The following is a 20069-nucleotide window of genomic DNA, read 5'->3' on the forward strand; positions in this document are numbered from 1 at the left end:
TTCCGATTCAATGCGCCAACTTAACATGTTAAAGCTTTAAGGTCCAACTGCAAGTCTTTCAGCTTCAACTAGAAATAAAGATCATCAATCCGAAACTTGCCTTGCAGAAAAGAAGGAACAATAGTTGTAATAATCCAGATTTCTCCTTCTGTTGAACCCAAGCATTATGATACTTGGCAACTCCTTCAATCACTTTGGCTTCTGAGTTTACATCTACAAAGTAGCCCTTAAAAACAAAACAGATAGCTAAGTTATTACTCCTAATGCCTGTAACATTATTGCACTGTATTTTTTTCCTTATATAAAGAAATGCATTATTGTTGGGTGCCATCAAGGAACTTCCTCTTCTACTTAACACAAAACTCAATTCCAACTGTCATAGACCATTCCCATATTTTCTTAGTAACTCTTAGGAAGTCTGTAACAACAAAACAGGGAGTGCCTCTCTATTTTAAGATTTAAGTAAGCCCAGTCACAAGACAAGAAGAATATTTACAACTGTGTCTCTTACAATATCACATCCCCTGGCTTCCCAATTGCTAGCAGTTTGGTAGAAAATCAGAACGAAGGAGAAGCAGCAGCTCCTGAAATTTCTCAGTGAAATCAGGAAGACAAATCAGCATGTGCAAGAGGATGCGTGACTAATGACCAAGATAAAAGGTCCACCTTACACCAGAAAGAACAGAATAGTGGGGAAGCACAGTTCATTACAGCAGTACTCAACAGAATTGAGAAAAACAAGCAACATGGAAGCAATTCAGAAGGAAAATAAAGCTTCATGTTCCATACACCCCAATTAAAAAAAAAAATATGCCATCAGAAAAGGGCAGTTAAACACCAGGGTATGAAAGAACAGCAGAGTTCATGCAGAATCAGCATGTTAATCAAACAAGCTAACTGAAAGCCAATGCCAACGTTACCTTTAAAAGAACCTTCTGGCCCTCAATTTCTGAACACGAAAAAGGTCGTTTCGTGCTCAGTTCCTTCACAGGCTCAGCATCCAAAAGGTCTCGCTCCAGGCTGCATGTCAGAAACCCACCAGAGTTCTGAAGCACACGCACATGAACAGAGTCAGCGTAAGCACGTGACATTTAACAGCTTGTGAGATTCAGAGGCTTCAACTACCCCTCCTCTTCCTCAATCAGCCTAGCAAAGCACAAAACCAGTTGCTAAAAAGTTACAGCATCTGTTACCAAGAGGCTGACCGTGCTGAGGCAGCTAATGAAAAGCATTCCTTGAACATTCAGAAGAGGGGAAGGAAGAAAATGACAAACGATGCTCAGGGTATATGTCCCCTGTAAGTGCAGCACACCGTTGGTGCAGAGCCTTGACACTGCTCAAATCAGTAACTGACATGCATTCAAACACAATCTCTGCTTACCATGTAGCTTAGAATTCCTCCTTCTGGATAAAGAAGTGGTAACTCAGGGAACCATTTCTGTACTGAATAAGTAAGCATCTCCTAAACAAAGGAAACAAGGTTCACAGGCTTGGGTCACTAGTTTGTGATATATATAAATATACACCGATATCTGCGATGTATATCCAGGACTCTCAAATACACATTGACCATGCCTGCACCTTCAACATCAAAGTAACACTGCCATTTGCAAAAAAAAAGAGACCACACACAACAACATACAACATGAATACAGTAGTTCGATATGGACAGGTATTTTAAATCTGAGGGTGGGTAGTGTTAAGGCCCCCAACAGTTCACACACCATCACATAAAACATTTCATCTTTGCTACACGAGGCTTTAGTAGGCCTAAACAAAGGAAAACAACTTCACTACTGGTAAGTGGAGGAACACAGACATGCATCTCCAGACCCCACACAGATGTAATGCTACAAGGCAACTATTACACACACACATTACATCTGCAGTTAGGTATATTGCCACCACAAACTCTGATGCTCTTCTACTCACTTCAGCATAAAAGCCTGTTTTAACTCAGTCATAAAGAAAGAGTTCCCCTTCTTGCAAGAAATAGTCTTTCTTCAGCAACTGAGCTTAAACTTTCACCTGCAGCTCTTCTGGGTTGAGAACTTCACCCCCTTATGGAAAGAGGGAGAGGGAAGGTCTGAAAAAACTATGTTCAAATGGAGATAAAACTGATTGGTCACCACGCCTTGCTCCCGTAGGTTTTACTGGAAAAGGGCCACCTTAACATTCAACTCTATAAAAATCATACTTTTTTATTCTACCCCAAGCACACATTACAGCAACAGAAATGCAGACATGCCCCATGCAGGTTTGAGTTGCTTAAGTAGTTTAATACTTACATACTCTTCTTGTTCCTTAGATATCTCCTGAAAAACCCTATTTCGCAGATCAGCAATTTCCTCTTTTATTCTTGTCATTTCAAACTCACTGTAATCATCAGACTGAATTACAAATAACAAAGTTCAGTATAGCAGAATGAGAATTATACTCTAACAATGTCAGTCTACTGTATCAGGATTAAAAAACAGCTTCTGTATCACAGTTATAGAGTTGAACATATTCTTAAATGTGTATTTCACTCAGTCTCCTTCCTGGAAACTCAGGAGAATCTCTTAAAACCTAATCACTGAGAAAGGTGTTCCCTTTATTTATGGACAGATCAATCATTCTAGCCTTTTGTCTACTTGTTCTATAAGTCAAAGAGGTTTTTTTTTAAATTAGCTGACCACATATAATCATAACAGCAATATCATTCATCCACAAGCAATGCCAGGTTCCATAATCCATCCACGTTTTTCCCAGAAGCAGGGATTTTCCTCATGTCATTCAAGAAACCTTTTCCCAATGGGCTTCATTACTGTCTCATTTTAAAACCCCCTTGGAAGCTTACTGCCCCTCACAATGCTTATGGAGAGACACATGCAGGTTCTTTTTTTCCTTAAGCATCATCAGAATAATTACTATGTGATTATCACACAAACAGCACTGAAGCTGAGGTAGTATTTATAATCTTTAGACTTCTCTGAAGGGTAGTGGGGAACCCTAAAAACTAGAACAGACATTCACTTCTGTCACCAAAAGGGGAGGTACGTGAATTATTAACAAAGTAAAAACTTACTAGTAATGACACAACCAGCAGAGTAAACAGCTGTGACAAAACTGTTCACAATGTGAACAGTGACTGTCACCAGAGGGACTCAGTTAAAAGCACAGTGCCATGGCTGGGGACTGAAACAGAAAACTGAAACTGGCTATGTACTGACTGTTTCATTTGGGTCTTTTTTTTTTTTAAGCCATTCAGGCTTGGTCTCAGGGGCTGCACAACTTCCACAGTTAAAGGCAAAACTCAGGACAGAAAAACTGTTCTATATAGTTACCACTTACTTGGAATAGACAAAATTAATATTTCTAAACCAATTTAAAAAACAGTAGAAAAAACCACCAACACTGTAACATTTTCATACTTCCTCAAAGTTGTTCTTTTCAACCAGCTTCCATCTTAACTGGGCCTTTAAGCTTTTCACAGTTTTCTTAATTGACAGTAAGTTGTTAATATCAGGTCTTCTATTCAGCCATTCCTCAGAATGTTTTTTGAACTAGGAGGAAAACAAAATTAGAAAAATCAGAACATGTTCAAGTATTATATTTTAATATGTTTTAGTCCAACGCATTAGAGAAACTACCCAAAGCCTATTTGAGATCAGCTTTCCAGGATCTTTCCCCACAGAAGAGAGGTTTTATTGTGTTTCATTTTAATTACACTACCAACCTTCTGGGAAACCAACGTTCTGCTCAAAGCTTAATCCCCTAAAGTTACACATTACTGATCTGTAATGAACCAAGGGATTCCAGCTTCCTCTGCTTTATTTTCTAAAAGTATCTTTATATTTAAACAAATGAAGCATTTGCTGAGGTAATGCATAACTGTAATTCTTAAGCTTTAACCCAGCCAATTTTTCATCATCAATATACTCCTTGGATTTCCTTATAAAATGGTAAGAGAACATCTTTCAAAAAGAAATTACGTCAGAAAGGGTTACTAGTATAGATCAGTGAGACAGAAATAAGTAAGACATACACTCACCTCAACACTGGCCAAGTATCTGTTCTGTATGACAGTGATCATACTTTGCTCCTGACAAACTTTATGTTTAACTGTATTGCAAACACGCATCATTAAACCCTTCTCTGCTTCATCATGCACCTGGATTGAATTACACGCAGGAAGATTAAAGATTGAGATTACTCTTCATTTATACACACCAATGTTTAAGATGTAACATCTTTCCTGAGAAATTCCATTGTTAATGGAAAAAATAATTCTTCAGATTTTTCTTTTAAAGAGATTCTAAAAGGAAAGTTAGCAAGTCTAATAGTTCATCCAACAGTTTCAACAGAATAAAACACTGGCAATTCTATGCAGAAGTCCAATTTCATATTACACATGCTATGCAAGAATTAAGGACAGCAGGTTACATAGATATGAAGCATTAAAGCATGCAACCATTTCTCTTAAATGATTGAGTCATTGGTTCTGTCACAGAGAGCAATCGCGAGCAGGCTAAACTACTGTTTTGTTGTTAGTATGATGGTACATCATGGATACATGGTACATCAAAGGATAGGTTCAACTTTTGCTGACATGACCATTCTCTGGCTCAGCAGGGACTCTTGATTGCAGAGACCATGCAATTACCTCAAAGTTTGCAGAAGAGAATGGAGAAAATGCTTATCAGAAAAGGTAAATAACTGGGATAAAGGCATAGAAAAAGGTTACCAGTAAGGCAAGAACACTTGTCCCATGCAAAATGAAAGTAACTGAAAACTATTCATTTAAGACTAGAAAAAGTTTACCCATTCACCCAATCGCATTTTATACAGAAACCTAGTTTTCATCACCTGCATTTTCCACACAAGCAGCAAAACTCAGTACAGCTCAAAGAAAGCTTCTCTGCATATAAAGGTTGAAGAACCAGTTCCCCAGTATTTCACAGTTAGGCCAGTCATACACACAGCTAAGTTCCTGTAACCCAGAGCTGTCCTCTGCCTGTCACCTAGAAAACACATTCTCTCTAGGGAGCAACCTGAGTGACTTCTATCAGATTTCCACAAAAAAAAAAAAAGATGCTGCCTTGTAGTGAGTAAACTCATCTGATACATTAAGAAAAGCTTTAAACTAAAATCAAAGACATAAAAATATATAGAATTCATGACACAGTAGGCATGATTAGAACTTACATTTAAGTTAGTATCCAGTTCTTCACAAAGGGCCAACTCAACCTTTCTGAGAATTTCATCTGCACTGCCAACCACTTCCTCTAAATCTGAAGATGCTTCTGACATCAGGTCAAAACACTTCACAAGAGGAAAAGAATTTTAAGACAAATCAGCCTTGCAATTGGAAGTAAGAAGTTAGCAAGCAAGAAATACAGAGTTAGCATTACTGGAAATCTAATCAGGATTTTTGTCAGATCTCACCTTTAACTGCCTCACATTTGACTGATGTAACAACTTAAAGAACTAAGAGATGAGATTCACAAGACAAGAAAGTTGATTCTTGCCCTGATTGGGTTTTATTTTCCTAATCTAATTTTGATTTTTACCAAAAATGAAATAGAGGAATCCAAATCCTTCTCCTATTCCCATGTCAAAAATCAGCATGTGGGCTGCCCATACAGTGATACACAAGATGCTCACTATGAGAGTTTCACTATTGAGTGGGCTTTCCATTCCTATATACCAGAGATAAATTGTGAAATAAATTACAGGATGAGTCTTTATCAAGTGTGAAATAAGGTTCAAAATTTCACCAGGAAACCCTGTGTGTTTTCACAGAAGTCAGAATAACTTAGCTTCAGGATATAAGATAGAGTAAGTGCCAGAGAAAAAAGAGTAAGATCAGCTTATAATTACATCGAATATTGTTTTCAGCAAAGTTTTGTTTCTCATATTACACTGGCAGTCAAAACTAAAGGGAAAATAGGGTCCTGTATTTAACATGAGATACACAGTCATAACAGAACCCTGCAAAGTTCACGTTGTTCATTTACCTTTCAAGCATGCGTATTCCAGTAAAGATTGCAAAAGTATTTTACTACCTTAACCTTAAAGGAACTAAAAATAAAAACATTAAAGTGAAAGTTCAAACAATGAGTTGCTCACTAAAGCCTGGAGTTACATACTGGAAAGGAGTCATCCAGTCTCTAAAAATGTTCTTGTCTGTCACCAACCCATTTCCTACTGCAGATTCTGATCAATGCTACACAGATTAAATCTGAATTCAGAAAGAGAAGAAGAGTATCTACTGAAAACAGGGGAAACACTTCAAAGAAGCATTTCCTCTACATAACCACTCACATTCTTTTTAAAAAGGAGCTAGAAGTTAAACTGCATATCAAAAGCTGAAATGATTAAGATGGATTAAATTTCTTCCTTGGTCTACGTACCAGTGCTTTACTAACCCATGCCAGGAGTCTGCACACTTCCAGCACCTCTAAACTGTTTGCAGTAAAGTTCAGACTTGAAACGCAAAAGCCAAACTTCATCACTACTCTAACAAACTTCAGTGGGTTTCACTGGTGGAGAACAGCACTCTGAACTGCCCCCAGCAATCACAGAAACCCACCTGCAGGTTTGTTTGCCCCCTCCAGTAACCGACAGATTATAAACATCTGCAAGTAATTATGCTCATTAACACTACACCACACATGACATGCACAAGTTTACACTGCTGCTGAACAGCATTTATCATCAGGTCAAGGACGAACTCGCCATCAGCTGCCACAAGAGAAGAGCCCCAAAGAGGAGATATGACAACTCCCTGAAACAATACCTCAGCCTTGGCATATTGACCACCATCAGTGGTCCACCCCAGCCTCCAGTTGGGAGATTTGGAGACACACCATACATAACACTGCTGGCTCCTTTGAGAGCACATGTAGAATCAGTCTTGAGGAGAAAAGACAGCGCAGAAAGAACCATGCCTCGACTGTATCACCCCAGAAGACCTTCCGCTGTGCTCTTTGCAACCAGTCTTGCCTATCCCGCATTGGCCTTTTCAGCCATCAGCGCGCTTGCAGTAAGCGTGGGTAAAGCCCTTCCCAAATCTTCGTCCGCGAAGCCAAGCCATGATGATGACTTATGATTCCCATAGCAGGAAGGTTGTGCTGACACAAACCAAGAACATTTACACAAAAGCGCAAGAAGTTCAAGGAAGCTGGGCCTACAGCAATGGAAGGGAAAGCAGCTTATGCTTCTCCGAGAAAGATTAAGAGTCCAAAACATGAGTAAGAACATGTATTAAGCACAGACAGGAAAGCCACAAAGTTAATTCCGTAACTCGCACCTTCTTTACAATCAGAACTAAACAAATGGTAACCCACTTCCACCATCTATCTCCTATTAAGACAAGTAAAAATGACTCAATGTAAATGCTCCAAATCTCCTACAACTCAGCCACATCACAATGGTATTCCAGAAAAGTATTGCTGAATATCTGCATAAATTCTCCACACTCAGCACTTCAATGAGGAAAAAAAAATATTATATATTTGCCTGCAACCCCTACCTAGATCACGTCAAGTCAGATTCGCTGCTTCTTTGCAGTGACTTTTCATCACGCTTCAGCAGTATTTCTGAACCAGAACCTTTTGAATCTGAAGTCTTTCTACACAAAGGCCACTTGAAAGGCCGCGTTAAAGCATTTCAGACACACAATGAATGGATAGAGTACACCATATAAAATTTGTACTTGCATAAAAGTACTAATCTTTATACAAAAGATGACCTTTCACAAGAAAGCATAAACTCTGGCTCATCACAAAGATACACTAAGAACAAACATGAATTAACACACTCTGTTCCTCAGTGCATTACCTTTCTCTCCGTACTGAGGGACTGCCATTTAGTGACACTGCTCATGCACACAACTGCCCTGCTGAAGGTAGCTGTCCCTACTAATGCCTACTCCTCAACAAGCTTACATAACAGTGTCATACTTTATCTTTTTCACCAACAGGAAAGATTGCCTTACCTTTAAGATGCCACCAAACCAGTCACCAAGAATTTGCAGAGCAGTGTCCGTATCACGTCTGACATGGATTAACTTCTTCATTTTAACACTCTTCCACTCAAAAAACTGTTGAAATACCTCCTCAGAATCATCTGCTTCAGAACCTTGACTACAAACCATCTCCACAGAAGATGACAGCTCCTGCACATCAAGTGAATCAAACAAAACCAGGTTTTGCAAACCAGAAGAATGTTGTGACAGTATATAAGCTATAAAAATCAAGACATTTAACATAGAAAAGGTTAGCACTACCTGCTGGCATAAAGTTATTTCTACAACAAAAGTTTCTATGTCCAGTGAAGTATATCTTATATTTCACTTTCCTCTCAGATCTAGTGGCAGTGTGTCTACCAGAACATGCAATGCAGAAAACAATCTCACATAGAAATCAGAGTCTGATTTTTCTCTCCAAAACATGGAAGGAAAAGACACCACAAAAACCTTATCAGCATATAAGAATTCAATTGTATTCTAGTTTCTTCTTCCCTGTGGATTGGCCTTTACTGACATACTCATGAGGATAAAGAGCAAAATGGGGTTCAATTTATAATTCTCCTCATAGAACTGTTCAAATTTGGGAAACAAAGTGAACTTGTTCTAAGAAACAAAGTGAGGAGCCAGACACCCAAGAAATGCTTCTAGACTGATTCCTCCCTTCAGAAATCAAATCTTCTCTGATACACCTTCACCATCACTCCGATTTCTAGACAAAACAGCAATTACCTACGTATCTGACACCTGAATGACCTCTCAAACAAGTTTTACAGTCTGGGAAGTTGCATTTCCATCTAAAAGCCAAGTATTACACAAGTATATGAAGCACACAGTCCACCTCCTTTTGACCTGTATTGGAAAACAAACTGAAGTGCTACACATAGGGAAAGGCACTGACACTAAAGCTCAGGCCAAAAAGAAATCACTTTTAAACAAAGGGCAGTCAGTCAAACAGAAGAACAAGCAGGGTCAGGGAGGAATCTATCAGTCAGTTACCAGTGAAGACATCCTGACAGAAAAGCAGCCTTCTTTGCATTTGGGTGGAAAGTCCCATGCTGAAAAAATATTTGAGAGCTACACTCATGTTTCCAGGCAATCTGCTGTAGTTCATTAGAGAAAACTCTCCCTCCGCAGTGGGATTTTTCTCTTGCAAGGGACCTACAATCAATTTAGTCCAACTCCTGACCACTTCAGGGCTGACCAAAAGCATTAAGACTGTTGTTCAAATGCTTCTTAAACAGTGACAGGCTTGGAGCATCTACCACCTCTCTAGGAATCTGTTCCAGAGTTAGACCACTCGCTCAATAAAGAAATACTTCCTCACATCCAGTCTGAACCTCCCCTGGTGCAGCTTTGAGCCATTCTCAAACATCCTGTCACTGGATCCCAGGGAGAAGTGATCAGGACCTTCTTCTCCACATCCCCGCCTCACGCAGCTGTAGAAAGCAATGACATCAGCCCTCAGCCTCCTCTTCTCCAATCCAGACAAACCCAGTGCACTCAGCCACTCCTCAGAGGACGTTCCTTCCAGCCCCTTCACCAGCTTTGCTGCTCTCCTCTGGAAACATTCAAGGACCTTTAAATGCTGGAGCCCAGAACTGCACGCAATGCTCAAGGTGAGGCTGCACCAACACTGAACTCCATGGGATAATCACCTCTTTTGACCAGATGGTTATGCTGTGATTGATGCACCCCAAGATGCGGTTTGCCCTCTGGCTCCCCGGGCACACTGCTGACTCCTGCTGAGCCTGCTGTCAACCAGCGCCCCCAGATCCCTTTCTGCAGGGACTCCCGCAGCTGCTCCTCTCCCAGAGGTACACCATCCTAGATGCAGGATTCAGCACTTCAACTTTCATCTACCCCATTTATCACAGACCAATGCTACAATCTATCTAGATCCCTCTACAAGGCCTACTCAAGGTCCCTCATGAGAGTCAACACAGCACCTCACAGGTTGGTATCATCAGCAGACTTGCTATTAGTGCATTCAACTCCTGCTTCCAGATCATTGATGAATATATTGAACAGACCAGCCCTGGAATTGAACCTTGAGGAAAACCACTGGTGAGAAGTCACCAGCCAGATGTATTCAGTACAACCCTTTGAACTCTGCCCTTCAGCCAGTTTTTCACCCAGTGCAGCATAATCTGCACATTCCACAGTGGGACTTGTCCAGGAGGACAGTATCAAAAGCCTTGGTCAAATCCAGAAAAAACTACATCCACCACTATCTCTTCACTCACTAGGGTGAGTGACCCTATTATAGAAGGATATCAAATTAGTTAAAAAGGACTTTCCCTTTATGAACCCATGTTGACTGTGTCTGACAACTGCATTATTCTTTAAATACCTTTCAATAGCACCCAGTATAATTTCCTCTGTAACTCTTCCAGGAACTAAGGTTCTGGAACCGTTGTGAGACAGGTTAGTTTTACCCTACTGATGATGTGTTGTTGCAATAGTAATCCTATTACTACAGACTCACTGGTCTGTGGTTCCCTGGGTCTTCCCTCATGCCCCTTGTTTAGACTAGAATAACACTGGCTAGCTTTCAGTCAGCAGGCACCTCCCCAGACTCACAAGACCTTTGGCAGCTGATTGAGATGAGTCTTGTCAAAACATCTGCTAGCTCCTTCAGTACTCTGGGATGAATCCCATCAGGCCCCAAGGACTTCTGAACATTCAGCTGATACAGCTAGTCCTTCACAATTTCAGTGACCACAAATGGAAATTTCGTCACTGTTCCCAGACTCCTCATCCTCTAACTCAGGGCACCTGGCAGCACAAGCTCCATCAGTATTAATAACAACTGAGGCAAAAACCATATTCAACGTCTCTGCTCCTTCTTCTCCCTGTTATTTAGATGACCACATTCAACAAGTATCAGCCCATTGTTTTCTTTAGACCTCCTCTTGTTATTAAAATGCTTTAAAAAGCCCTTCTGAAACAACACTGAATTGTTACTATTATAATCAGAGTTTCAACTCTAATTGAGCTTTGGGCTTTTGTGTCTTCTCTCTGTGTAAACAAACCACAGGTCCGTACACTTCCTGCAAAGCCTTACTTTGCATCCAGAGATAAGACAGTTTCTTTTTCCACCTGAGCTCCCTGAGAAGGTCCCTGCTCAACCAAACCAGTCTGCTGCCATGTTTGCTTGACTCATGACACAGTGGAATTGCCTGCTCCTGTGGCAGTTCTTAGAAACTGACCGGCACCATGGACACCTAAGCACAGGGTACACTGCTTAGTATCTCCCCAAATAGCTTAAAGTTTGCGCTTCTGAACTGCAGGTAGTTGCAGGGTAGCAACTCTGCTGTCTTTTTTCCTCTGAAAGTCACACTGGAAGTTTTAAACTCAACCATTTCATGACCACTGTAGTCAACACAGCCATCCTCCATGAGTTCTTCCCTATACACAAACGCAAGTCTAGGAGGGCATCTTTCCTAGCTGACTCACTGATTACCTGTGATAGGAAGTTCTCTTCTACAAATTTCAATAATTTCAAAGACCTGTTCATCACAGCAGTATGATATTCCCAGTTCAAGCTTGGGAAGTTGAAATCTCCCATAATGACAAGTGTTACTGATCCAGAAATTTCTCTCAAATGCCTACAGAATAACTCATCAGTGCTTACATGATGGCTGGGTGATCAATAGTACACACCAGCTACAACATCTCCTTCGTTTCCCCTCCCCCTAATCCTTACCCAGAGGCTCCCAACCACATCATCACTAACTGCAAGGGCTGTGCAATCAAATCTCTCCCTTACACAGAGCACAACATATCCACCTCACCTGCACTGCCTATCCCTCCCAAAACAGCCTGTAGCCCTCCATCCCAGCACTCCAATCACAGAACCCATTACATCAAGTCTCTCTAATACTATTGGTACTGTAGTTCTGGTTGGTGACAAATGTTTCCAGTTTATCCTGTTTTTTTCTCATACCACATGCGTCGGTATACAAGCATTTCAGATAAGTTCCTGAGCCCACCATGCTCCCAGGAGCAGTGTATATGTTGTCACTACAATTGCTACCCTTAAGCAATGCCATGCCAACTCTTGGCCTAGCAGGAACTAGTTAATCACAAATGAGAAGACAGGGACCAGCTAAGTCATAAATGACAGCCTCGTCCTTGGAAAGCAGGTGGATTGGGCAAAACAGGCAGCCATGAATCAGGGTGAAAGAATCCTAAAGGAGGTAACAAAGGCAAAAGTTAATTAACTCGCAATAGGAACGTGCTGCCTCAGAAAAATGCAAGAGAGCATGCGTCAGGACAGAAAGGTGAAAAGTTCACCTAAGAGGAAGCCTTCATCAAATGACAACCACTGAAGACCACCAAAAGACACTACGCATGCCCAAGAGAGGGACAGACTACGGAAATGAATTTGGGGTGAATGATTATAATATTCTTATTAGTTCTCCGAAAGATAATGCATATGTAGTAGTTAACAGTATAAATGATGTAATCAGACTCCCTGTAAGCGTTCCCTGTGCATCCAGATCCTTGAATAAAGAATATCAGCTTAACAGTCACATTGGCTACTAGGTTTTATATCAGCATTCTTTGAATCACTACCTACTAAAATTCTGTTGGTATCCCCCTTCTTCTTTTGACTGGATGAATCTGTGCTTTTTTTTTTTAAACAAATAGCATCCTTTGGCTCTCAAAATCCATGATTTTGCTTATCCACACCACTCCCAACAAGATGACTAAGGAAACCCCAAGTAAGGCTGCTGACAGTTTGCTTACATAAATCGTTTCACTTTTTTTTTTTCCCCCTCCTCTTCTCAGATCCCAGTACATTTGAGTTAAATATCACAGACCTTTCCAAAAAGCACATTGGTCACATAGATTTAAAAAAAAAAAAAAAAAAAAAAAAAAAACACACCCCAAAACCCCCCTCTCCCCCCTTGAGAGAGGTTTTTTTGAGTTAAATATCACAGACCTTTCCAAAAAGCACATTGGTCACATAGATTTAAAAAAAAAAAAAAAAAACAAAAAAAAACCACACACCAAAACACCACTCTCTCCCCTTGAGAGAGATTTTAATCTTGGCATCCCTTCAGAGTCAACAGTCAATGCTGTGGAAAAAGTAGTATGACAGAACTTAAAAGTCACTTGTCAGGAGGCTTTTTAGACTCTTGAGACACAGAGGTCATGTCACAGAGCCAGAACATTGCAGCAGTGGCCCTTCCCTTACTGAGGACTGCAGGTACTGCAGAGGTGAGGAAGTGAGCTTGACTAATTCTGTAGAACTACACAGGAGATGCCACAACCAGGTGCCAGCTCGACAGATAGAGCATAGCAAGAGTTCATACAGGGGCCAAAAGCATAAAAATTTCCTCACATTTTAACTAAATAACTACAGTGACCAAAAAAAAACCCAGAAAAACCCTCCAGACCACCAAGCAGTATTTTATAAAAATTATAAAACCACTTTCATAACAATAGCTACTACAACGAACAGCATTTATTCAATACTATCAATCACTTGAAACAGCAACTTCCAAATGAGCCAGTTAACATGAGCTTTGTGCAAATATGCCTGGCTGCAAGAATATACAAGAAGGTTTGCACTAAATTTATGGAGGCTATTTCAATCATTCAAGTGATCAACAGATTTTTCTCACTCATTTTTGAACAGCTGGATTTTAAGAAACCAGGATACACATGGATAGAAAATGGCATGGCAAGAGAAGCCAGGTTCAAGAGAAAGTCTGAAGGACAGAGAGAAAAAAAAAATCAGCCCATTTAACAGCAGCTAAAAGCAATTAATAGAACTGAGAAAAGCTCTCAGCAACAGTTTTCATATCCAGTATCACACTCTGTCTACAAAAATAAGAGTACTAGTCACACCAGAAGAGTATCTGCATGCATTCCATCAGGCCGTCCTCAAGGAAAGACTCCTGCAAGTTACATCCTATTTCTTCCCATTGACTTTTCATACTATAAACACACTTGCCTAAAGCATAAGCAACCTCACCGACATATGGATAGAGAAGTAGGCTCCAGAAGGATAACAAGTAACTATATGAAGATGGCTGAGTGACCTACACGCACTTGTCCCAGCCACAATCTGTAAGAACGGTAAGTCAAAAGGAGCAGAACAAGCTACTTACTACATGCTATCCATGGGGCAGAGGGAACACTCTTATAGACTGCTACAGAACAGCTGACAACTCTTCAGCTCACAGCCTAGCTTGCTTTGGTGTATCTTACGTGTATGCCCACGCTCTCAGCCTTCCTCTTAACCAACGCAGTATTATCACTTGGAAAGCATGGAGCTCACCAATTTTTTTTTTCAGTCCTAGCCAGTTGGACCCAGCTATGACTGAAGCTGTTTGAATTTGCCTGTAGCTCAGGCCAACAACAGTTCTCACTGAAAGGTGTAAAACAAATCAGAAGACATGCAAGATGCAGAAGACAAGTTTGAAACATACAGCCTCAGTGACAGGGCCATTAGCTTCCAAACTCCTGTTCTTTTGAGAGGCACTGGGAAAAAACTATTAATTTCTCTAGGACAGCACAGTATGACCGCTTCAGCTCTATAAAATTGCAACCAAGGTTCTAACTGCTATTTGGTAAAACTTAATTCTGTTTCCCTACTTCAAAAAAACTATTTTGATGTTCTAGCTCCTGATACAAGACAGGATCAGAGTTAAGATACAGCACAAAATTCACTTAACACACCTAGCAGCATGGTAGTACCCCTTCAATATTTTAAAAAAATTAATATTTCACCGCAGAACAGTTATCTAGAAGATGCTTAATGCCTACCACCTAGTGGATTAGCAAAGCATAACCTTTAAACACACACAAAAAGCCCCAAAACACACAAAAACAAAAACCCCATACATCACCACTCTACAACTTCCCTCCCTCTGAAGGAGCAGTATGCACAAAGGGCCTCCACTGATAGAAATGCTACACCCACCCAGTATCTTTTCTAATTAGACACCAATCTGCATATTGGACTAGAACCCAAAAAATAAGTGTAGCAATTTTTTTTTGAATGGCACTGAAAAATAATTCCATTAGAAATGAAGTAATTACAGGAAAATCTGAATGCTTCAATTTATTAATGCTGCTCCAACCCAAACTTACGTGCAGCCTGTAATCATGGTCAATTTTCCTAAGAACCCAATCGCATATGCATGCATATGAATATATCCCTAGAATTTGTAAAGACAAGCTGTCAAAACTATTGCCAACCTTTTCCCCCTTCACATACACTTGCACAGTCAAAATAAAAGCAAGTAATATTTCTAAAGTTAAAAACAAGAAAATAGATTTTTTATAATAGCAAAGATCAGGAACACCAGCATGGCATTTCTATTGGTAAAGTCCTGTTCAAAAGTTCATACTGCCTCTACAGAACCTATTTCCCCACCTGCTTCCCCACTTTCTGTTGTTGGGATGGCTGGGAAGGAGAGACGCTCTTTGTACAAACATGTTTCTGTAGTGTTTAAGGTGAGAGTTAAAAAAAAAGTGCTTTAAATATTTTACACTTTGCTACACCAGTCCAAACTACACAGCCACCTTAACAGAAAGTGCTAGAAAAGTGCATAATCCGACCATAAAACCCACTGCCACAATTTACAGGGTAACTGCACTGACTTTAATTGTAGATTCTCTCATTAACTCCGTGCTTTGTGAAGTCGTCTTAGTCACCACACGCAGTACCATAAGAGAAAAGCTGCTGCTCAAATTCAGGATCTAGATAATAATTTGCCTCTAGAAACAAAACACGTAGGAGACCACGATAACAAATAACACTGAACTACAGGTGTCATTTACAACTTGATTCAGAAGCATTACCTAAGGTTTTATCTGCTGCTGTCAAGGTCTCCAAGCATAAAACATTTAAGAAACACCTTCCACAGGTTCTCAGTGTTTCAGAATCAGAACTGATAAAAGTAACCTCCTTACCTGTAATGTTCTTGAGCGCTCAGAGAGGGGCAGTTGATCCACTTCCAAAATAAATTCTTTCACTAGTGAATACAAGTTCTGCTGCACCTTGTCTCTCTTGGTAATCAATTCATCTCTTTCATCCTATGCAGAAGGAAGTGTCAGCAGCTCAGATCCAAACACCACACACATAATATGGAAAATGGTATAAAAAAGCGTTAATCTCTGTGAAGCATGACCAGCACAATATGTGCCTGACTGCGAACAAGTGAAAAAGCAAGTTTTGGTTTTAACCTCTATTCCTATGCATTATCACCTTGTACAAATGCAGCATCCATTACAGTGTAAAAATAACTACATTACCAGACAATAAAAGAAACAGTTACTGCATGCCTGTTGATAACAGCAGGACTCTTAACTGCCACTACAAACTTAACATGTCCTGGTTATCCTGCAGTTTTTTATTGTTCGTACTTCCATACACGCCAAACTATATCCACAAAGTCAGACTGCAAAAGATTTCTTCCTAGAGAAGAATACTCCAGAATAAAAAGAAAAAAAATTTCATGCTAGAGGGTAAGGAAAAAATTGGTAGGGACAGGTGATCCATAAACTCCCTGCTGATCATCTACAGTAAGATCATTAAACTAAAAATAATCTTCTAGAAACAAAGTTTCCCCTGAATGACTGGCAGGATTAGTTCTGCTAATTGGAGAGGAACCCCACATTCATATTAGACAAGGTACCTAACAGATTCACCAAAGCCAAACCTTTTGAAAAGCAAGTTACTCAGATGCATGTTTGCAGTGTTGTTCTCATAGTGATTTAACCCAGCATGCCCGTAAAAATATTAAAATATATCTGAACACAGATGACTGTACTACAGCTTCATGGACCTGCTGTAAAGATTTGCTATTCCCGCCTACATCCATCTCCAAAAATAAAGAAATAATTAAAATTACTCAAGTAGCTACAACATGCTGTCCTGACACACATTCTCTTCCCTATCCCCGCCCCCCCACCCCACCAAAAATAATCTTGAAAAGTTTAATACGGAAGGCAGTTAGTAAAGAAAAACAACGGAAAGGTTAACCACAGCACTAGTATTAGTTTCACATAGAGCCAGAGAACAGTCAAATGAACAATTTCTACTAACAAGCAATATATAATATATCTGTATTATAAAGGTGTATACACAAACACACATTCTCAGAGTTCTTAAATTTAGTTTACCCAGTGAAACCTTAGAAGTTGGCTTAATCAGAAGTTTTTAAGTATCCACAGAAGACAGACTAGAAACCTTTCGCCGGTAACAGACCAGGACAGAAAGAGATCCAACAGTTGGGAATCAAAAGTTGGACAAATTCCAACTAAAAAAATAAAACTAAGTTGCAGCATACACTGCTTTAACACTTCGATGAGCAACTAAACAGTGTTGTAATTCAGCCAGACATTAGTGGGCTGGATAATAAAAATCAGTGGATTAAGTTCTGCTATAGAGGTTCAACGCAATATATTCCTTCAGCACTTAAAAACATGAAATAACAACAACAAAAAGATTTAATAGGCACTCCTGCACTTTTTGGGCATCTATGGTGACCAAAAGCACACTCAATTTTTACAAACTTCCTGCTGGTTTTCCTGCATAACGAGTGAGTTTGTAAAAGTATACTGTAACGCACTGCATAAAAAGGAATAAGGACACCTTGTCAAAAAGAACCTTTTTCAAGGCCACATTTCTGCAAAATATTATTTCAAAAACTAGAGCAAGAGAGACTTAATGTAGCAGAAGATTCAACCAGGCAACTCAACTCCATTAATACCATCTCAAGCACTACAGTAAACAGTCTACACATGAATAAATGACAATCAGGAACTCAGATGGCTTGGGAGCCACAGGACAAGTCTCCTTCCAATGTCCGCCATTTAACTGGGTACAGGCAACAGTTCACGCCTGTTAATTAATAGTAACTTCAGTATACAGGCAGTATTTCAATAGTCTGCTTTACAAAGATGTAAACTCTATCACAACCGCAAATGGTAGAACTAAACTCCTTTAAAACAGGCTAAAGGCTTCTCAAACAAAAATATTTTATGTTTGGTCCATCTTAGACCTCTATACCTCTCAAAAAAAACCCCCAAAAACCCAGCAAAACCAACTCCACAAACAACTCTGCACAAACACCCACCAGACTTGACCACTCGAAACACCAAGCTAGCTCACCATCTCATTTCTGGTAACTACAGCAATGCTTGTGAAAGTCTGTAAGAGCAAGATATGTATAGCACAATCACCTCACCAATGCATTTGTGCTTTAGTGCAATTTAATGACTTCATAAGCAAGAGAAATAAAATTAATCTTCCTCCACGGATAAGTTCTAATCCATTTTTAGAGTCTATTTCTACTTCTGGCCCCAGTTTTTGGCTCTCTTCAGTGCAAGTTATTATTTTGCAGTATATGGAATAACTAGAGCTAGCTCTGGCATGAGAACCCTCATTAAATGGCTCTATTTATCCCACCCTTTCCCACCTTTTTTTTTTGAAGGGGGGACTATTCAGTTGCTCATTTATAAACATTGGCATGATTATTTTTTCATCCCTTGCTCAAAAATGCTGAGTAAGTACATTACAGTCTCCAGTAAGTTTCTAAATCAAAATCATAAATTAAGCAACACATCCATAAAACACTACCTACAGTATCTTCTCAGACAGTATTTGTATTACACCCTATTACTATGAGTATCTGCCTACACTGGACTCAGGGCAATTTCTAATTACCCCTGTTTTTTCATCTGTAAGACAAAGCTCTCGGATGGCTAAATAAGCAGCACCAGTACCTTCCTATTTGAACACAGAATTTACATCATATTCTATGATTAGTTGAGTATATTTCTAAGCATTTCCACTGTTTAAGAATCATCTTTGTTATTTTCATACACACCATGCTCCAGTACTACCTCAGCTTCCCGATTATCTTCTGATGTTTCCACACCACACATTACATAAATACCTTATTAATAACAAACACTCCAGTCACCCATGTTCATTTTTGGAACAGTATCCAGGAGAGACCCAGTTAAACCAGCATAAACCAACTAAGAAAGCACAGATGACAAAAGCTGAAATTAATGCCACAGACTCCGTACTCTTGACTTTTCTGGGTTTACTCAATGATATTTTAAGATGCATTGGGTTTCCCCCAGAAGTAAGATGTTCACTCCCAAGAGCTTACAAATAAATGAGGCTTGTGACAGTGAGAAGCCATCAGCACTCCAGGGAGGTTAAAGGAAGAGCACACTGCTTAGGCAACTGAATGGCAAGATTTAACTTAGTAAAACCAATTCTAGGTGGACAGATTAAGCAGAGCTGAACAGTCTGCTCTAGTACAATAGCCAGCTAAGTCATCCACCTGTTTGAGTTCGCTGGCCTTCATGCACTCTGGATTTACATGTGCCTCATTTTAAATGAGCAGGAAACAAAGTTCATGACATTAACATACCTGGTTGCAATATCAAAAAAATGTTTCTTAGCTTATCTACAGTCAGTATAATTTAAGTAGGTGTGACAGGCAGAGTAACAGGCACACCCCTTTACTGTGTGCCTCCTGGACACTTCTTGTATTTGAAAATGCAGTAGCCAAGATTCTGTGGCATATTACAGCACATAAAATAGATCTTTAAAAGTCAAAATTAATCTCAAGAAAAAAAGTTAAGTCACTACACTGCACATTAAAACAGGACAATCTTTGTATTGTAGCTCTAGCATGATGCCACCAAAACTTGCTGTTCAGTGCCCTTCACCTACCAAAGTCTTCAAAACACTTAAGACAAATTCCACAAGAATGGAATGTCCTGCTTCCAGCTGCTACCAAGAAATCTTAAAAACTAAATTATTTCTTAAGGGAGCTCTACACTTCCAAATACATTCCCACTTGCACATCCTTTGTAGCACTCAGGGGGATACTTGACATCTAGCAGAACTCCTGTCATCTTTATTTTTCCCCTTTTAAGGTATTTGTGACACTGCTAGGACAACTTCCCCTCTTCAGACAGCAGGGGGGTTTTTTTGTTTTTGGGGGTTTTTTTCCACAACAATTCCATGCTCTTGAAAGTCACAAGATTCCATGCCACCATTTACACCTTA

The 20069-nt window shown here is 39.8% G+C and overlaps 1 protein-coding gene across 1 annotated transcript in view; it reads right to left on the reverse strand.

The window, feature by feature from the left end:
• STK31 (serine/threonine kinase 31) overlaps window positions 1-16069 on the reverse strand; it is a gene marked incomplete at its 5' end in the record, with an annotated part of 25587 nt that extends 9518 nt beyond the window's left edge. Inside the window, 9 exon segments of the mRNA XM_010136824.1 lie at window positions 101-226; window positions 921-1046; window positions 1382-1462; window positions 2289-2390; window positions 3414-3545; window positions 4034-4153; window positions 5188-5304; window positions 7982-8161; window positions 15947-16069. Of these exon segments, the coding sequence (XP_010135126.1) occupies window positions 101-226; window positions 921-1046; window positions 1382-1462; window positions 2289-2390; window positions 3414-3545; window positions 4034-4153; window positions 5188-5304; window positions 7982-8161; window positions 15947-16069 (1107 nt within the window).
• Between the last annotated feature and the right edge of the window lie 4000 nt (window positions 16070-20069).

Source organism: Buceros rhinoceros, unplaced genomic scaffold (genome assembly GCF_000710305.1).
Source record: "Buceros rhinoceros silvestris isolate BGI_N320 unplaced genomic scaffold, ASM71030v1 scaffold11030, whole genome shotgun sequence".
Classification (NCBI taxonomy): Eukaryota; Metazoa; Chordata; class Aves; order Bucerotiformes; family Bucerotidae; genus Buceros; species Buceros rhinoceros.